The sequence below is a fragment of the Cervus elaphus genome, chromosome 20 (assembly GCF_910594005.1).
Source record: "Cervus elaphus chromosome 20, mCerEla1.1, whole genome shotgun sequence".
NCBI lineage: Eukaryota > Metazoa > Chordata > Mammalia > Artiodactyla > Cervidae > Cervus > Cervus elaphus.
In genome coordinates, this window is record NC_057834.1 from 37,883,128 (window position 1) to 37,901,414 (window position 18,287).

Below are 18,287 nucleotides of genomic sequence, written 5' to 3' on the forward strand. Positions count from 1 at the left end.
AGGAGGCTGGCTGAAGACACTTCTTGGTTTTAAAGGGTTTTTGTAAAGCCGTATCTAGACCAGTGGTTAAGAATCTGCCTTACAATGCAGAAGAAGCAGGTTCCATCCCTGGTTGGGGAACTAAGATCCCACATGCTGCAGGCAACAGCCCACGTGCTCCACAACTACTGAAGCCTGCTCGTTCTAGAGCCGAAGCACCACAGCAAAAGGTCTCCACGTGATGCAAGCAAAGTCCCGCATGCTGCAACTAAGACCTAACACAACCAAATAAAATATTTAAAAGAAAGTGTTCAGAATCACTGAAGGTAAAGGGATAACTGATCACAGCTATCTGTAATCTGTGGTTTAGGAATGGAAAGGATCATTCTCTTCCATTCGTGATTGCCAAACCATATAAGTTATCAGATCCCACCCCACCCACCACTCCTATAAGTCAGGGCTGGGAGAGGAATGTATGAAAAGTGCTAGGAATATGGCTAAGTCCTTGCTTTCATCCTCTGATCTTTTGGCAAGACTATCCTCTCCTTACCCCAGGTAAAAAAGGTCAAAACAAACCCTTACATCCAGATTTTATGTAAGGGGAGTTTAGCAGTTATTAATTAGTCTTAAGCTCTGAGGCTAAAAGTTTTACGACTGCTGCTGCTGCTAAGTCTCCAGTCGTGTCTTACTCTGTGACCCTATGGATGGTAGCCCACCAGGCTCCTCTGTCCATGGGGATTCTCCAGGCAAGAATACTGGAGTGGGTTGCTATGCCCTCATCCAGGGGATCTTCCCGACCCAGGGATCGAACCCATGTCTCCATGTCTCCTGCCTTGGGAGGTGGATTCTTTACTGCTAGTGCCAGCTGGAAATCCTTGCTCTACAACTAATCAGTGTGAGCCTAAGGAAGTCTTCATATGTCTACAGTTTTATCTTTTGTATAGTGAGGTTATGGGCTAGAGTTCTGTGATATCTGGAATAAAGTGAGTGGGAGGTTCCACTTCTAATAATGGTAGGCTGGATGTTTCAGACCAGCCCTCAGAAATTTTAAATATGAAAAGTATCAAAAATCAAAGGACTAACGAAGATTGACTGGGAATCCAGAGAGAAAAGAAGACTCCAGGGCTGCCTTTGCCCAGGGGGCTTTTCCAATTGGGAAACGGCTTCTGAGAGGCTGAGCTATGCTTTTGAGGGCCTTGAAGGATGAGAGCTAGAGGAAGAAAAAAATCAGAATCAGATAGCTAAATATAGGGATGCTGGTAAAGATCCACCCAGACTAGGAACCCCTAAGGATGAATCAGAAGGAAACCAGTTGTATTCTGCAGCCTGGAGTCCCACCATTCTGGGTGGTCCAGAGACTCTCAAGTCTCGAACTTGGAATAAGGTGATCCATATGTGTAGCATCTCCAGATGCTTGGGAGAAGCAAGCAGAAATCTCAAGGAACTTAACACCAGTCTAGACCTCAAAAGTATTATAATTAATAATTTTTCAAATATAACATCAACCACAATGAGAATTAGTCAAGAGCCTGAAGAAAGCAAACCTGAAATGACACCCTTAAAAGGGAATGAGAGACAATAAATAGACAATTCCATGTACTGGAGTTACACAGAAATAAATGTACAACAGTTAGGATAAAGGCAAGGCTTGGAAATTTGAGCAGATGCCTGAAACTACACAAACAGACACAGCACAATTGGAAAAGGACCAAATAGAAATTTTAGCTAGAAAAATAAATGAAATTAAGGTCTCAATAGATGGGTTTAATAGCAGACTAGACATAGCTGAGGAGAGAATTGGTAGATTATAGAAACAGAATGAAACTTGAAAAATAAGGATGGAAAATACAGAAGAGATAGGAAGTTGGGCTAAATTATGTTTAATTGGAGTCCAAGGAGAGGAGAGAAATGGAAAAAAGCAATCTGAAGAAGTAATGTCAGAATTATCTACAATTGATGAAAGCCATCAATTCACAGATTCAGGAAACCCAATGACTGAAACTCTGCAAAAAGGGGAAAGCAAAAAGAAAACATCCTAAAGAAACTAAGGAATAAAGATGGTTTATCCTCAAAGGAACAACAGACAACTGCTTACATCTCAACTGCAAAACTGCGAGGCAGAAGAGTGAAATGCATCTTCCCTATGTTTAAAGAAGGTAGGAGCCCAGAGAAAACATCTTTCAAAAAATGAAAGTAAAACAAAGATATTTTCAGACAAGCGAAAACAGTCCACCACCAGCAGTCTCACACTACGGGAAATTCTGAAGGGTAATAATCTTTAGTCATAATAAAAAGGAAAAAAAGGAATAAAAGGAAAAAAAAAACCTATAATGATGGGTGCATGCCAAAGGGACACAAGAGCCAACTGAAAGAGCTCCCAATGGCCAAAGCTAGAACAGTTTAAGCAGCAAAATAAATAAGTATAAAATAAATGCTCTTGAATCTGTACTGATGCAAATAAATAATTGAATGAGTAAATGAGTGAGAAGACACAAACCTGTGTAGAAAAATTACAAACAACGTATGTAAATGTTCTGTCCTCAAGGAGAGGAACAGAATACCCATTCCTCACTTGTGGGCTGCACATGCCTACCTAACAGAGAACAGTGTGGAAAGGGGTGGGGTGGGGAGCATCAGAGTGAGGGAACGCTGCTTCGGTCAGGTGATCAAGGTCAGAGATAAGGCACCTTAGTATGTAGTCTTAAGATGATGTGAGGAAAGCTACATTTTACCTCTGTTCTCTTCCTCCTCCAAACTTATAACCTTAGTCTAACCATGAGAAAAACAAACAAGTTACAACTGGGGACATTCTACAAAATATCTACCCAGTACTCCTGAAAACTGTCAAGGTCATCAAAAACAAGGAAAAGCTGAAAAATTGTTACAGCCAAGAGGAGCCTTAGGAGAAAGGAGTAAATGTAATGTCTAATACCATAATGTTCCAGGATAGAACCGGGGAACAGTAAAAGGATATTAAGTAAAACAAACCTGAATAAAGTATAGACTTTAAGTTAATAATAATGTATCAGTAGTGGTTCATTAATTGTAAAAATGTCCTATACTAATATAAGATGGTAATAATAGGGGAAACCAGGTGTGGGTATATAGGAACTCTTTTACTGTCTTTACAATCATTCTGTAAATCTAAAATTAGTCAAACTGAAAAGTTTAAATAAGACAAAACCAGAGAAAATAGAAGATACAAAATAGAAATTTCATATAATATGGCAGATTTAAACTTTAATATATAATTAATTTTATTAAATGTAAATGGATTAAATGCTTCCATTAAAAGTCAAAGTTTGGGACTGGTGGTCCAGTGGTTGGGAAACCGGCTTGCAATGCCCGGGACTCAGGTTTATCCCTGGTTCAGGAACTAATATCCTGAACGCTAGTTGCTGTCTAGTCATTAAGTTGTGTCCAACTGTTGTGCCACCCCATGAACTGTAGACCACCAGGCTCCTCTGTCCATGGGATTTTCCCGGCAAGAATACTGGAGTAGGTTGCCATTTCCTTCTCCAGGGGATCTTCCCAACCCCGAGATCAAACCCATGTCTCCTGCTTAGCAGGCGAATTTTTTACCACCAGGCCAATAGGGAAGACCCTCCTGAATGCTATGTAGCAACTAAGTCTGCACAGCTTAGAAAAAAGAACTCAAAGATTGTCAGGTTGGATTAATAAAATAAAAATCTAACTACAAGGCCCTGAAAAGCTTGCAAATGGATGCTCTAATGTAAGCCTGCAGGACAGCCCAATCTGCATCCTACCCTACATCTACTGGGGACCCAGAGGCCAAGTCCAGAAGGCCCCAGGCCCACTGGTGGTCTACCTCTGCAGGGAGGGGAGGCACTGAGCCTGCCCTGACGCTGAACAGGGGTCAAGACACCCCAAGGGCACTCACTGAGCCCATGGTGGGTAGCACCCAAACCAGCTGCTTTGTGGGGAGGAGCAAACTTTCATCCCCAGAGACCTTGCCACCACCTGGGTCATAGCCTTCTTTGCAGAATGATGGGGGAGGAGAGACAAGGCCCAGCCTCAAAGAGAAGCTGATGTCCAAGAGAAGACATGTAAAGGTCTGGTTTTAATCACTCATCTTCATTTTTCTTTCTTTCTTTTTTAAATAATTTTATTTATTTATTGGCTGTGCTGGGTTTTTGCTGCTGTGCAGGCTTTTTTTCTAGTTGTGGTGAGTGGGGGTTACTATTTGCTGTGATGTGCAGGCTTCTCAGTTTGGTGACTTCTTTTGCTGTGGAACACAGGCTTCGATAGTTGCAGCATGTGGGTTCACGCATGGGCTTAGTTGCTCTGCGGTAAGTGGAATCCTCCAGGACCAGGGATTGAACCAGTGTCTCCTGCATTGGCAGGCAGATTCTTTACCACTGAGCCGCAGGGAAGCCAACCGCTCACCTTTAAATGAAACATTCTGAATTCCTCAGTGGGTGGAGCTGGGGGTAAGGGATACAAGCTAACTGTATCCTGACCATGAGACATTTATTGAACATAAGAAAATAGAAAAATTCAAAGTAACAGTTTGGAAAAAGATAAACCGTATCAATACAAACCAGAAGAAAATTAGGATAGCCATATTAATAATAAACTAGCTAGAATTTCAGGCAGAAAGTAACACTTAAAGAGATAAGAGTTAATTCATAATGTTGAAAGGTAACATTCACCAGAAAAATATATAACCATATTAAATATTAATATTTATGCATATAATAACATGGCCTTAATATTTAAAAAGAAAAAAATTGAGAGCACTACAAAGAGAATTAGAAAAACTCCCAATCATAGATTTCAATATACCTATTTCTATAATTGATACAATAGGCAGGGGAAAAGTATCAATGTTAATTAACTCTAAGATAGAGATTTTTTCACATTTTGGTATCTGATAGGAAGGGTTTTTTGGTTCCTTGTTTGTTTCTTTTAAACTGTTGGTATCCTGGTATTGAGTTATAGTTTAATCGGTAGCGTTTTTTTATTTTATTTTATTTTTTTATTTATTTATTTATTTTTTTTATTAGTTGGAGGCTAATTACTTCACATTGCAGTGGGTTTTGTCATACATTGATATGAATCAGCCGTAGATTTACACGTATTCCCCATCCCGATCCCCCCTCCCACCTCCCTCGGTAGCGTTTTTTTAAACTGATAACATTTTAAAGCTTTTTGATAGTAAGTAAAGTAACACCGTGTTATATGTTGGACTGTGTCTCTCAAAAAGTCATATGTTAAAGTCGTAACCCTCAGTACCTCAGAATGTGACCGTACTTGGAGGGCGGGGCGGGGGGGGGGGGTCATTGCAGGTGAAATTGATTAAGATGAGGTCATACCCAGAGTAGGGCTTCCCCCGTGACTCAGCATAAAGAATCGCCTGCAATGCAGGAGATGCAGGAGACTCAGGTTCAGTCCCTGGGTCAAGAAGGTCTCCTGGAGGAGGAGCCAGAGTTGGACACAACTGAGCGACTAAGCACAGCACATACTGATACTAAAAATTACCAGCAAACCATCAGATGCTAGGGGAGAGGTATGGAACATATTCTTCCTCCAGTCTTCCATAGAACAAATACTGCCAGCACCTTGGTCGCATACTTCTATCCTCCAGAGCTGTGAGACAATAAATTTCTATTGTTAGAGCCCTCTGTTTTGTGGTACTTTTTTAAGGCAACCCTAGCAAAAGAAAAAATACTGGGTGCATCTTATTTTCAACGAAAAGCAATCCATATAATACTACATCCAATAAACTATAGAATGTACATGTATATATATATTTTCAAGCATACATGGAACATCTACAGACACTGAACATATGCTGGGAAATATAGCAATTTTCAATGAATTTTAAAGGATAGAAATAATACAAAATATCAAGACTTCCCTGGTGGTCCAGTGGTTATGACTCTGGGGTGTAGGTTCGATCCCTGGTTGGAGAACTAAGATCCCACCTGCTACTCTGCCAAAAATTATAAAATTATAATATAAAGTATGATCGCTAATCTTAATACAGTTTTCTAGAACTCAAGATTTTTGGAAATAATGAAATATACTACTAATTAAACCATCGGTCAAGAAAGACATAACAATGTGAATTATTATGCAATATTTAAAAACTAAATAATGACAAAAAATTACCTGTAGAAACTGATGGGATGAGCTTTCCTGGTGGCTCTGTGGTGAAAAATTCTGCCTGCCAATGCAGGAGACACCGGTTTGATCCCTTATCTGGGAAAATCCCACATGCCTCAGAGCAACTAAGCCTGTGAGCTGCAACTATTGAACCTGCGCTTTAGAGCTTGCAAGTTGCAGCTACTGAGCCTACACCCCAAAACTACACCCCAAAACTACTAAAGCCTGCATACTCTAGGACCTTCAAGCCACAACTAATGAGCCCCCATGCAGTAACTACTGAAGCCCACGTGCCTAGAGCCCCTGCTCCACAACAAGAGAAGTTATTACAGTGAGACTGAGCACCATAACTAGAGTAGCGCATGTGCAGCAAGGAAGACTCAGTGCAAATGAAAATAAACAAATATTGTAGTGTGCATATGTCATTTTTTTTAATTAAAAATAGAATTACATTATGATCCAGCAATCCCACTTCTGGGTATATACCCCAAAGAACAGAAAGCAGGGTCTTAAAGAGGTATTTGTACACCTATGTTTGTAGCAGCATAATTCACAATAGCTAAGACGTGGAAGCAACCCAAGAGTCCACTGGTGGAGGAATGGATATACAAAATGTATATAAATGTATACAATAGGGAGCAGGGGGGGCCCGGGGCCATGGGCTCTGTGTCAAACCACCAGCTTGCAGGTGGCTGCACCAAGCTGCCAGAGGAGGCGCCCAAGGAGCCCCAGGTCCTGCAGTGCTGGTTTCTATAAATGCTTCAATGTGTGCTTGGCATTTGGCTTCCTGTCCATGACCCGCCCGTGCAGGGGTCACGCTCCAGGGCTTCTGGAGCTTGAAGGAGGGTGGGCTGTGGAGCTCATCTTTAAGAAGTCAGTCGAGGGCCTGGCCTCTGTCCAAGTCACCAGCCCTGGTGTGGTGTTCTGAGTCGGGAGTGAAAGGCGACCCAAAGGAGAGAATATGCAGAAACACAGATCAAAGGGAGAGATGTGCTACAACTGTGGAGGTCTAGACCATCATGCCAAGGAATGTAACCTGTCACCCCAGTCCAAGAAGTGCCACTTCTGCTACAGCACCAATCATATGGTAGCCTCATGTCTGCTGAAGGCCCAGCAAGCTCCCAGCTCCCAGGGAAAGCAAGCCTACTTTCGGGAGGAGGAGGAAGAGATCCGTGGCCCTGCCATGCTCCCAGAGGCCCAGAATTGAGCCACAGTAGGCAGCAGCTATCCTCTTGCGATCAGAAAGTTTTGAGAAGCAGGCATCGATCGGCAGAGTGGAGAAAGTGGGGACAGGGTGGGTAGGGGGCACTGCTATATAATCTCGGGCTGAGGTGCAGAGCCTCACCCCCTCTGCTCTCTTGGTGGGAGGAAGGAGTGAAGCCAAGCAACTCCAGTCACACTCTCTCCAAACGCATGTGAGGGCACTGGGGGTTAACCCTCCCTGCATGCTTTATCTGAGTCTGCATCCCCAGCATCTCCAGGTTTTGAAAGTGGCCTGGATAGAGAATTCGTTTTACTCTTAAAGAAGGAGATGGAATAATATTTCCATGCCAGAGTGAAAAGATTAAGCATGAGACCAGATTGATGAACCCAACCCACAAGTCACTGCATTCTGTGGGAGGAAATTTGTCAGCAGGAAGGCAGGGTTTTCCACATCTTGTCTTCTCATAACCCCCTCTTGGGATGGAGTGCTGAGAACTGTCCCAAGCAGTGGGTTGTGATGACAGTCGAAAGAGATGATCTGAAGAAACAGCTGCAGTCCTGGTGCTTCTAAGCTCACTCCCACCCCATTCTGGACCAATACAATTTTATTTATTTGCTCCCCTTGGTTATGCCTTGGGTCCTTCTTTCTCCAGGATTCCAACAACACTAGCTCCGTGGGAATGACGTATCTTGTACATTTTAACTATTTTTCATGATATATAAATATTCTGGTTTTTCATTTTTGTATGTTTTAATCTAAGACCCTCATACCTGCACTGTATTCTCAGGTACGTGAGCAATCTCAGGGGTGAGCTGGCAGCAGCTCTGGGTCTGCACAATAGGAATGCTTTTTGTTGCTCTGTCACCAGAGAGAACAACTATTTGGAGTGTATAGCCTATTGAACCACCTCATTTTTGCCAGTTAGATCTGGCTTTTATGCCAGAATCCCCGGTAGCTCAACTAGTAAAGAATTTGCCCACAGTGAGGGAGAACTAGGTTCAATCCCTGGGTTGGGAAGATCCCCTGGAAAAGGGAATGGCTACCCACTCCAATATTCTGGCCTAGATAATTCCATGGACTGTATGGTCCATGGGGTTGAGAAGAGTCAGACACAACTGAGTGACTTTCATTTTCACTTTCTGCTGTGGTGTCCTCTTGAAACCCCTCCATCTTCAGTGTTTCATGAGAGACTAGGTTTTTACTGGGTTGCCACATGACTTGGTCTTCTACTGAAAGATTGGGAATTGGTTTGAATAGGGAGAGGTGGTGCAGAGAGGTTAGGAAAGGCTGGGCCAGGTAAAAGCAGAGAGGGGAAGCCAAGATTAGGCAAAGGTCCTCTGCACGTGCGATATAGGAATCTGTTCTAGACCTCTAACCCCAGGGCACAGGACTCACTTTACATATTAGATCCATCCTTCACTGGATTGGGTTAAACCTACCAGGCACAGCAGGGTGTACTGTATGTGTGTGTTTTTATAAAAAACGTGAGTTGGTAAAGATAGGTTGTAAGAGCAATGCCTCTGTACCCATTTTGTGCTGCCCAGGGATGGATACATGAAGCAAGGACAAGATCCTTAACCTTAAACAATCCTGGGCGTTTCCTGCTTGGCTTCCAGGGAGACCATCAGCTATGGCTTCTTTGTGGTTCCCAGATCCACGGTCCTGCCCTGCTGCAGAAGTGATTAGTATCATGGGAGCTAAAGGAAAAAAAGGGAGTTTCATTTACATGCTGTGAGATCACTGCAAACCCACCTCATTGTGTTGTGATGGGGCAAATGCAATAGCATGCATTGGGTGAAGTGGGTCTGAGCCTCGGTTCTTGTCTCCCCCAACTGCTACTCCCCCTCTAGTTATAACATTTGTCTGGGCTTTGTAGGACCTCACAAGTAGCTGATTTGGTGATTGCTGGGTGGTTTAGTTTGTGTAAATATAATGTGTTGGTCTTCTCCATGTTCTTTGGGGGTTTTATTGTTTACAAACTTCTTTTCATTTTGAGAAAAATAGCCAAAGCATCTTTGACAAAAGGTTTTGTACCAGGCAAAAAAGATCTGAAACATAAGCGTGGGGGCCCCTCTTCTTGAAGTGGGACGTCTTGAACCACACTTTCTTTTGTCTTCCCCTTCCCCTATTTCCTATTTCGAACAAGATTATCTGTCCTAAAAACTAGATTCATACCCCCTCTTATATCCACCTTTGTGTCCCCTAAAATAGCCCATATACCTGTATATTTAATTTGTGGGGTGCCTGAGATTAAATGATCTGTGCAAAAATCCTGAAGAAGCTAGGAACTCTCCATCCCTTGTTCCCAGTCTCCTGAGTCATGACCATTCCTTGATGAGATTCGTGCTAAACAAACTGCTGTCTTTGGGTGGATTAAAACTTATTTTAATCTCAAGTCTGAGGGTAGACAGGAGCAATGAGGGGTTCTTCCATGTAGAGAGTGGGGTCAGGAGACCACAAAAGAAAAGATGAATGTATATTCAAGTCACATAGGAACTTTTATGCAGGCGCAAGAAACTGGTGTCCAATAGGCCACAAGATTGTTTAATAGAAGATGGATGAATATAACTCCATGTTTACTGCTAGAAGCCATAGCTTTGTGTGAAATCTTGAATTTATGACGAGGGAGGGAGGGTAGAAAAGCATGTACCCATCTGTTCTTTCCCTCATTCCTTCCTCTCATTCCCAAACTACAGGAGATATAGCCCTCTTGGGCTTTGGCAACCCTATCTGGGCAGTGTTTATTTGATGGTTGATTTTGTTAAGCCGGGTACTTCCTTTCCCACTTGCTATCATTTTGTAACACACATTCTGACCCTTTTCCCTTTCCCTTCCTTTCCTTGGGAATGTATAAAGACTGAATGAACAAAGACTCATTCAGTTCAGTTCAGTTCAGTCGCTCAGTTGTGTCCTACTCTTTGCAACCCCATGAACCGCAGCACGCCAGGCCTCCCTGTCCATCACCAACTCCCGGTGATGCCATACAACCATCTCATCCTCTGTTGTCCCCTTCTTCTCCTGCCCTCAATCTTTACCAGCATCAGGATCTTTTCCAATGAGTCAGCTCTTCGCATCAGGTGGCCAAAGTATTGGAGTTTCAGCCTCAGCATCTGTCCTTCCAATGAACACCCAGGACTGATCTCCCTTAGGATGGACTGGTTGGATCTCCTTGAAGTTCAAGGGACTCTCAAGAGTCTTCTCCAATGCCACAGTTCAAAAGCATCAATTCTTCGGTGCTCAACTTTCTTTATGGTCCAACTCTCACATCCATACATGACTACTGGAAAAACCATAGCCTTGACTAGACGGACCTTTGTTAAAAAAGTAATGTCTCTGCTTTTTAATATGCTGTCTAGGTTGGTCATAACTTTCCTTCCAAGGAGTAAGCGTCTTTTGACTTCATGGCTGCAATCACCATCTGCAGTGGTTTTGGAGCCCCCCAAAATAAAGGCAGCCACAGTTTCCACTATTTCCCCATCTATTTGCCATCAAGTGATGGGACCAGATGCCATGATCTTTGTTTTCTGAATGTTGAGCTTTAAGCCAACTTGTTCACTCTCCTCTTTCACTTTTATCAAGAGGCTTTTCAGTTACTCTTTGCTTTCTGCCATAAGGGTGGTGTCATCTGCATATCTGAAGTTATTGATATTTCTCCCAGCAATCTTGATACCAGCTTGTGCTTCCTCTAGCCCAGCGTTTCTCATGATGTACTTTGCATATAAGTTAAATAAGCAGGGTGACAATATACAGCCTTGACGTACTCCTTTTCCTACTTGGAACCAGTCTGTTGGTCCATGTCCAGTTCTAACTGTTGCTTCCTGACCTGCATACAGGTTTCTCAAGAGGCAGATCAGGTGGTCTGGTGTTCCCATCTCTTTCAGAATTTTCCACAGTTTATTGTGATCCACACAGTCAAAGACTTTGGCATAGTCAATAAAGCAGAAATAGATGTTTTTCTGGAACTCTCTTGCTTTTCGATCATTCAGCAGATGTTGGCAATTTGATCTCTGGTTCCTCTGCCTTTTCTAAAACCAGCTTGAACATATGGAAGTTCATGGTTTATGTTTTGCTGAAGCCTGGCTTGGAGAATTTTGAGCATTACTTTACTAGCATGTGAAATGAATGCAATTGTGCAGTAGTTTGAGCATTCTTTGGCATTTCCTTTCTTTGGGATTGGAATGAAAATTGATCTTTTCCAGTCCTGTGGCCACTGTTGAGTTTTCCAAATTTGCTAGCATATTGAGTGCAGCACTTTCACAGCATCATCTTTTAGGATTTGAAATAGCTCAACTGGAATTCCATCACCTCCACCAGCTTTGTTCATAGTGATGCTTTCTAAGGCCCACTTGACTTCACATTCCAGGATGTCTGGCTCTAGGTGAGTGATCACACCATCGTGATTAACTGGGTCATGAAGATCTTTTTTGTACAGTTTTTCTGTGTATTCTTGCCTCTTCTTAACATCTTCTGCTTCTTTCAGGTCCATACCATTTCTGTCCTTTATTGTGCCCATCTTTGCATGAAATATTCCCTTGGTATCTGTAATTTTCTTGACGAGATCTCTAGTCTTTCCTATTCTATTGTTTTCCTCTATTTCTTTGCACTGATCACTGAGGAAGTCTTTCTTATCTCTCCTTGCTATTCTTTGGAATTCTGCATTCAAATGGGTATATCTTTTATTTTCTTCTTTGCTTTTCGCTTCTCTTCTTTTCACAGCTATTTGTAAGGCCTCCTCAGACAGCCATTTTGCTTTTTTGCATTTCTTTTTCCTGGGGATGGTCTTGATCCCTGTCTCCTGTATGATGTCATGAACCTCTGTCCATAGTTCATCAGGTACTCTGTCTATCAAATCTAGTCCCTTAAATCTATTTCTCACTTCTACTGTATAATCATAAGGGATTTGATTTAGATCATACCTGAATGGTTTAATGATTCTCCCTACTTTCTTCAACTGAAGTCTGAATTTGGCAATAAGGAGTTCATGCTCTGAGCCACAGTCTGCTCCCAGGCTTGTTTTTGCTGACTGTATAGAGCTTCTTCATCTTTGGCTGCAAAGAATATAATCAATCTGATTTTGGTGTTGGCCATCTGGTGATGTCTATGTGTAGAGTCTTCTTCTTGAGTTGTTGGAAGAGGGTGTTTGCTATGACCAGTGCGTTCTCTTGGTAAAACTCTACTAGCCTTTGTCCTGCTTCATTCTGTACTCCAAAGCGAAATTTGCCTGTTACTCCAGGTGTTTCTTGACTTCTTACTTTTGCATTCCAGTCCCCTATAATGAAAAGGACATCTTTTTTGGGTGTTAGCTCTAAAAGGTCTTGTAGGTCTTCATAGAACCATTCAACTTCAGCTTCTTCAGCATTACTGGTCAGGGCATAGATTTGGATTACCGTGAGATTGAATGGTTTGCCTTGGAAACGAACAGAGATCATTCTGTCGTTTTTGAGATTGCATCCAAGTACTGCATTTTGGACTCTTTTGTTGACTATGATGGCTACTCCATTTCTTCTAAGGGATTCCTGCCCACAGTAGTAGATATAATGGTCATCTGAGTTAAATTCACCCATTCCACTCCATTTTAGTTCACTGATTCCTAGAGTGTTGACGTTCACTCTTGCCATCTCCTGTTTGACCACTTCCAATTTACCTTGATTCATGGGCCTAACATTCAGGTTCCTATGCAATATTGCTCTTTACAGCATTGGACCTTGAAGTAATTACCATAAAATTCACCACAGTGGTGACCTCCATGGGAAGTAAGAAGCTGTGATTAGGAAGGAGGACATGAGGATAATTCAAGGGTACTGATAATGTCCTATTTCTCAAACTGAGGACTGATTACTATGATTTCTTAGAATGAGCATTTATTTATGTTTTGTTTTGAAATAAATTTGTTCTTATTTCTCCTTGCTTTACCAGTGGTCATGTATGGATTTGAGAGTTGGACCATAAAGAAAACTGAGCACCGAAGAATTGATGCTTTTGAACTGTGGTGTTGGAGAAGACTCTTGAGAGTCCCTTGGACTTCAAGGAGATCCAACCAGTCCATCCTAAGGGAGATCAGTCCTGGGTGTTCATTGGAAGGACTGATGTTGAGGCTGAAACTCCAATATTTTGGCCACCTGATGCGAAGAGCTGACTCATTTGAAAAGACCCTGATGCTGGGAAGGATTGAGGGCAGAGGGAGAAGGGTACGACAGAGGATGAGATGGTTGGATGACATCACCGACTCAATGGACTTGGATCTGGGTGGACTCCGGGAGTTGGTGATGGACAGGGAGGCCTGGCATGCTGCGGTTCATGGGGTTGCAAAGAGTCGGACACGACTGAGTGACTGAACTGAACTATTTCTCCTTACAGTTCTTCTGTAAGGAGACTTACAGAAAAATTACAAAAATAATACAAATATTCTTCACCCAGCTTCTCTTATTGTTTGTATCTTGCATGCGTGCGTGCACGCTAAGTCACTTCAGTCGTGTCTGACTCTGTGATTTCCCTGTGTGTGTCTGTGTGTGTATTAGTTGCTCAATTGTGTCTGACTCTTTGTGACCCTATGGACTGTAGCCTGCCAGGTTCCTCTGTCCGTGGGATTCTCCAAGCAAGAATACTGGAGTGGGCTGTCATTTCCTCCTCCAGGGGCCCTTCCCAACAGGAATCCAACACACACCTCCAACATTGGCAGGCAGGTTCTTTAACAGTGTGGCACCTGGAAAGCCCAGTATCTTGCATAATCACAGTAAAATTACCAAAATGAATTAACATTGATATGATGACATGAGCTAAACTACAGACTTTATTTGACTTTTACCACTTTGTCCTTTTTTTTCTGTTCCAGGATCCAATCCAGAATCCCACATTGTATTTATTAACAAATGTCCAGTTTCCTTAGTCTCCATTACTATGCGAAAGTCTTTCAGAGCCTTGGCACTCTTTTTTTGGGGTGGTGGTGAACATTTTTTAAAACTCATTAATTAGGAACTTTACTAGCTGTCTAGTGGTTATGACTCCCCCCTTCCAAAAAAAAAAAAACCCAGAAGCTCTGCCCTCCCACTGCAGGTTGGCACAGTTTCAATCTCTGGTTGGGACTAAGATCCCATATGCTATGCGGCATGCTAAAAATATTTTTTAAATTATTTTTTTAACTTATGTTTTGAAATATAGTTGATTTACAATGTTTTGTTAGCTTCTGATGTACAGTAAAGTGGTCACTTTCATATATATATATATTTTTTTAATATTATTTTCCATTATGGCTTAATACAGGATATTGAATATAGTTCCCTGTGCTATACAGTAGGACCTTGTTGTTTATCCATTCTATATATAATTGTTTGCATCTGCTAATCCTAAACTCCCAATCTATTCCTCCCTCATCCCGCCTTCCCCTTGACAACCGTAAATCTATTTGAGCCTTGGCCCTTTTGAAGAGTATTGGTCAATCATTTTGTGCAATGTCTCTCAATTTGGTGGTTTGTCTGATATTTCTCATGCTTAGACGGAGGTTATGTATTTTGACATGTGTGTCTTCTCAGCACATCCTATCAGGGGTACACAATGTCAATATGTCTTATCATTGGCAACATTAACCTTGATAATTTAGTTAAGAGGAGGTGAGATCTAGTGTGTTTCTGCTTGTAAAGTTATTATTTTGATCTATGTAATTAATAAATACCTTGAAGAAGATACTTCAAGACTCTACAAGTACCCTGTTTCTCCTCAATTTTTTACCCACTAATCTCAGCTTCCATGGTTGGGTGTTGCTCCAACAATTATGACTCTTGGTGTTTTAATAGTGGTTTTCTATCTCTTGTGTTCGTTGCAGTTCTTCTGTAAGGACAGCTGCTCTTTCTCCATTTTTATGTTAACTTTTATGCACTTTCCTGTAATGCATATTTCAAGTGCACCTGGGACATTTACAGAAATTAAGTATATCCTGGGAAACACATGAATTTCAATGAATTACAGAATTACGCTGCCCAGATTTCCTTTATGGGGCCACCCACCCATTTCTAGCTGCTGTGGAATTGATGGCTAACAGCTCACAGTCCTTCACCAAAGAACTGCCTTCAGTCAGCAGGGAGCCTACCTCACTGGGGAACCTCGAGCAGTCCTCAGTGACTGACTGACATAGGCTTACAAAAGGCCAGCCCTCTGCCTCAAAAGTGCAACCAGTTTTGAGATGTAACTCCCACTTCAGAGCTCCTTGGGATCAGGTGGACACAGACTTAACTGTTAACTCTTAACAAACCCTGCCTAGCTTTCTGCCCTGCCCTAATCTGCTTCCCTCATCCACCTTCCTTCTCCTGAGAGCATTTTCTCAATAAAACCCTTGCACAAGAACCTCCATCTCAGGCTCACCTTCTAGGGAATCTGCCCTGAGATATTTTCCTGATTTCTAAGATTCCTTCTGAGTGATTAGTGAATATGTGGGGAAGGGAGAAGATAGATCCTGGAGGGAAAGGGCCCCCTTTTTTCCTCCTTTACTCAAGCTAAGGAATGAAAAGTGAGATGGCAATATAAATTTGGGAGCTAGTCTTAAACTGTGTTGACAGGATGGCAATCTTGAAAATGGCTTCGAGAATCCCTTCGGGCAGTTTTTTTCTGGTCTTCTTATTTGCTACAATCAGAAGCTCAAAAGTTTTGCTATATAGAGCTGAGAGTTAGGAGGGAGAAAATGAGACAAGTCTGGAGTTCAAACCTGGAAAGCTAGGCCTTGAAGCCTCCCTCATCAGTTACCTCAAGACTCTTCTCTTCAGATTGTTCTTCACCTTCTTGGAGTTGCAGGCCTCAAGGGTTTCAGAAGCCTCCTGACCCCTCTCCAAGTCTCACCCACCCATGCACTAGCCCCACGTCTTAGAGATGGAAATGCATATAGTGTTAGAAAGGATGAGAAGATGTTCAGAGAGATGAAAGGGGAGGAGCTGGAGGAAGAAAGTGGATACATCTACAAAAATAATTGAGAAAGATGAAAACCTGTGATCATCAATCAGGTTCCTACATACCATCCATAAAAATAAAATTTGCTTTATTTACAAGTTGAAGGATTACACTCTCTGTTCTCCTGGCTTTTGCCCGGAACTTCCCCCTGGAGTTCCTTCAGGAGCCTGTTCCCTCCCTTGCTCATTAACAGAAACTGCGCCTCCATTCTCCTTTTCATTGGGGTTTCTTCTTTCTTTAGAATCCGATGCTTTGTTCTCCTCCACTAACTTCTGCTGAGTTCGGCAGCACATACACAAGTATTGCCGGAACTCCATCATACTCCAGGGAGATGACTTGGTATTGGAGGCGGTCGTGCTCAAGTTATTTTCCAGGACACCTGAAATCTTCTTTTGCTTTGGTTGGCGGGTCTTTGAGTATGCGTGTTGCTTCCGTCTCACCCTAGGAGAGCGCCTGGCCTCGTCCTCTTCATCCTCCTTGTCATTCTCATCTTCCTCCCTCACCTTATTTCTCCTCATCCGGAAAATGGCAATCTTATTCCGCTTCTGTCTCTTGCCTGGAACAAGGCTGGGGTCTTCTTCCTTGAAGAATCCGAGAGCAAGGAATGAAGCGTGCTCTCCACTGACCCATCCCATTACACATGGGACTTCGAGTCTAAGAGGGGGGAAGTGAGGCAGAGAAGGACTGAGATCAGAGGGAAAGATTAAGCCAAGCACCCACCTGCTTGTGAGTACAGCGCGGGAAGCACAGCTTTAGACTGCCCTGCCCAGGGGAGACATGCGCTTAAAATGACCAAAGAGAAGTTATCAGCAGTATCAGTTATTTGCAGTATCAGCAAAGGATACACAGCAAAGGATACACAGGCATATTCTAAGCGCGTCAGATGAGAGCTCATTATTTTAAAAAGCTCATTATTTTAAAAAGGATTCAAATACTTTGGTTAAAGAATCCTTTTAGAAGTTAGGTAATAACCCTCTAATATATCTGTTCTAGAAATCCAGGCAGTTCCTATTTGAAGGTGATGGATCTGTTTATTATCTTGATTGTGGTGATGGTTTTGCAAGTATATACATTGCCAAAACATCAAGTTGTACACTTTAAATATGTATAGTTGTATTGTGTGTCAATTATAGCTCAATAACAAAATTACAGCTAGCATTTAAACCCTCCCCCAAATAAACAAGCAAGTAAGTTCATATATCAAGTGTGTTCAACAGCATATAAATGTTGAGAGGGTACAATGGAGGACACTCATAAAAATGGAGCAGCTAGCCAGGAGGCAGTTCTGTGTATGAGATCCTGAGTCAAACAAACTGAGCTCAAACTCTAGCATCTTTTAGGCAATCTTGGGAGAGTTACTTAACTTACCTTTGTCTCCATTTCTTCATCTGAAAAATGGGGATAGTAATAGTATTGACCATACAGGGTTCTTATGAAGTTTAAATGACAGATAAATTCTCATAAAATGGCATGTTGTAAGTATTCAATGGATATAAGCTGAGACTATTACTACTGTTGGTATTTTTTCCTGGAAGGAGTCAATTTGAGCCATGTTTAGTAAAAATGTGAATTGGAAGGACATAGACAAGATATGGAAGGTGGCCACAGAACAACAAAGGGGAGGTCAGTGACCTAAGATGCCCATACGGTGGTAGAGCAAGGGGTGGGAGACCCCAGAGGAGGGGTACTCACGCTGGTCAGGTCCTGGCTCCCTTGATAGCCTAGGTCATCAGTGAAGCTGTGGATGGGTGTCAAGGATATATCAATGGTGTTAAAGGAGGGGTTTTCTACCCTTGGGGATCCCCAAGCTTCTTTAACCACCTAAGGGGAAGAAGAGGAGAGGTTAGTTAGAAGTGGAACTGCTCACACAAGGCAGAACTTCAGGAGTCACCCTGCCCTTGCACCTGCTGTGTCCCATCCTGCCCCCCTACTTCGAGATTCGAAGGCAGAGACATATTATCTCTCTTCTTCATTATCATAAAGTTCTAAGATCACTAATGCATTGAGACTCTGGTGTGTTCCCTCTGTAACCCCACACTCA

At 42.3% G+C, this 18,287-nt stretch overlaps 1 protein-coding gene and 1 pseudogene across 1 annotated transcript; one reads left to right on the forward strand and one right to left on the reverse strand.

The window, feature by feature from the left end:
• The first annotated feature begins 6,765 nt into the window (after positions 1-6,765).
• LOC122678309 lies at positions 6,766-7,315 on the forward strand (annotated as a pseudogene).
• An 8,998-nt stretch (positions 7,316-16,313) lies between these two features.
• On the reverse strand, positions 16,314-18,287 carry LOC122676971. Its single transcript, XM_043876617.1, has 3 exons — positions 18,151-18,287; positions 17,939-18,067; positions 16,314-16,827 (listed from the first exon to the last, which is right to left on the reverse strand). The coding sequence occupies exons 1-3, from the start codon at positions 18,223-18,225 to the stop codon at positions 16,354-16,356; spliced, it is 678 nt and encodes a 225-aa protein (XP_043732552.1). The 5' UTR covers positions 18,226-18,287; the 3' UTR covers positions 16,314-16,353.

What these genes read in the sequence shown, in the direction of transcription:
- LOC122676971 (XM_043876617.1), bottom strand. Translation starts at nt 18,225, where the DNA reads ATGATAATGAAGAAGAGAGATAATATGTCTCTGCCTTCGAATCTCGAA. An exon ending in GGCAGGATGGGACACAGCAG is followed by an intron (nt 18,068 to 18,150) that starts GTGCAAGGGCAG and finishes TCTTCCCCTTAG; the next exon opens with GTGGTTAAAGAAGCTTGGGG. An exon ending in GGAGCCAGGACCTGACCAGC is followed by an intron (nt 16,828 to 17,938) that starts GTGAGTACCCCT and finishes GGATTCTTCAAG; the next exon opens with GAAGAAGACCCCAGCCTTGT.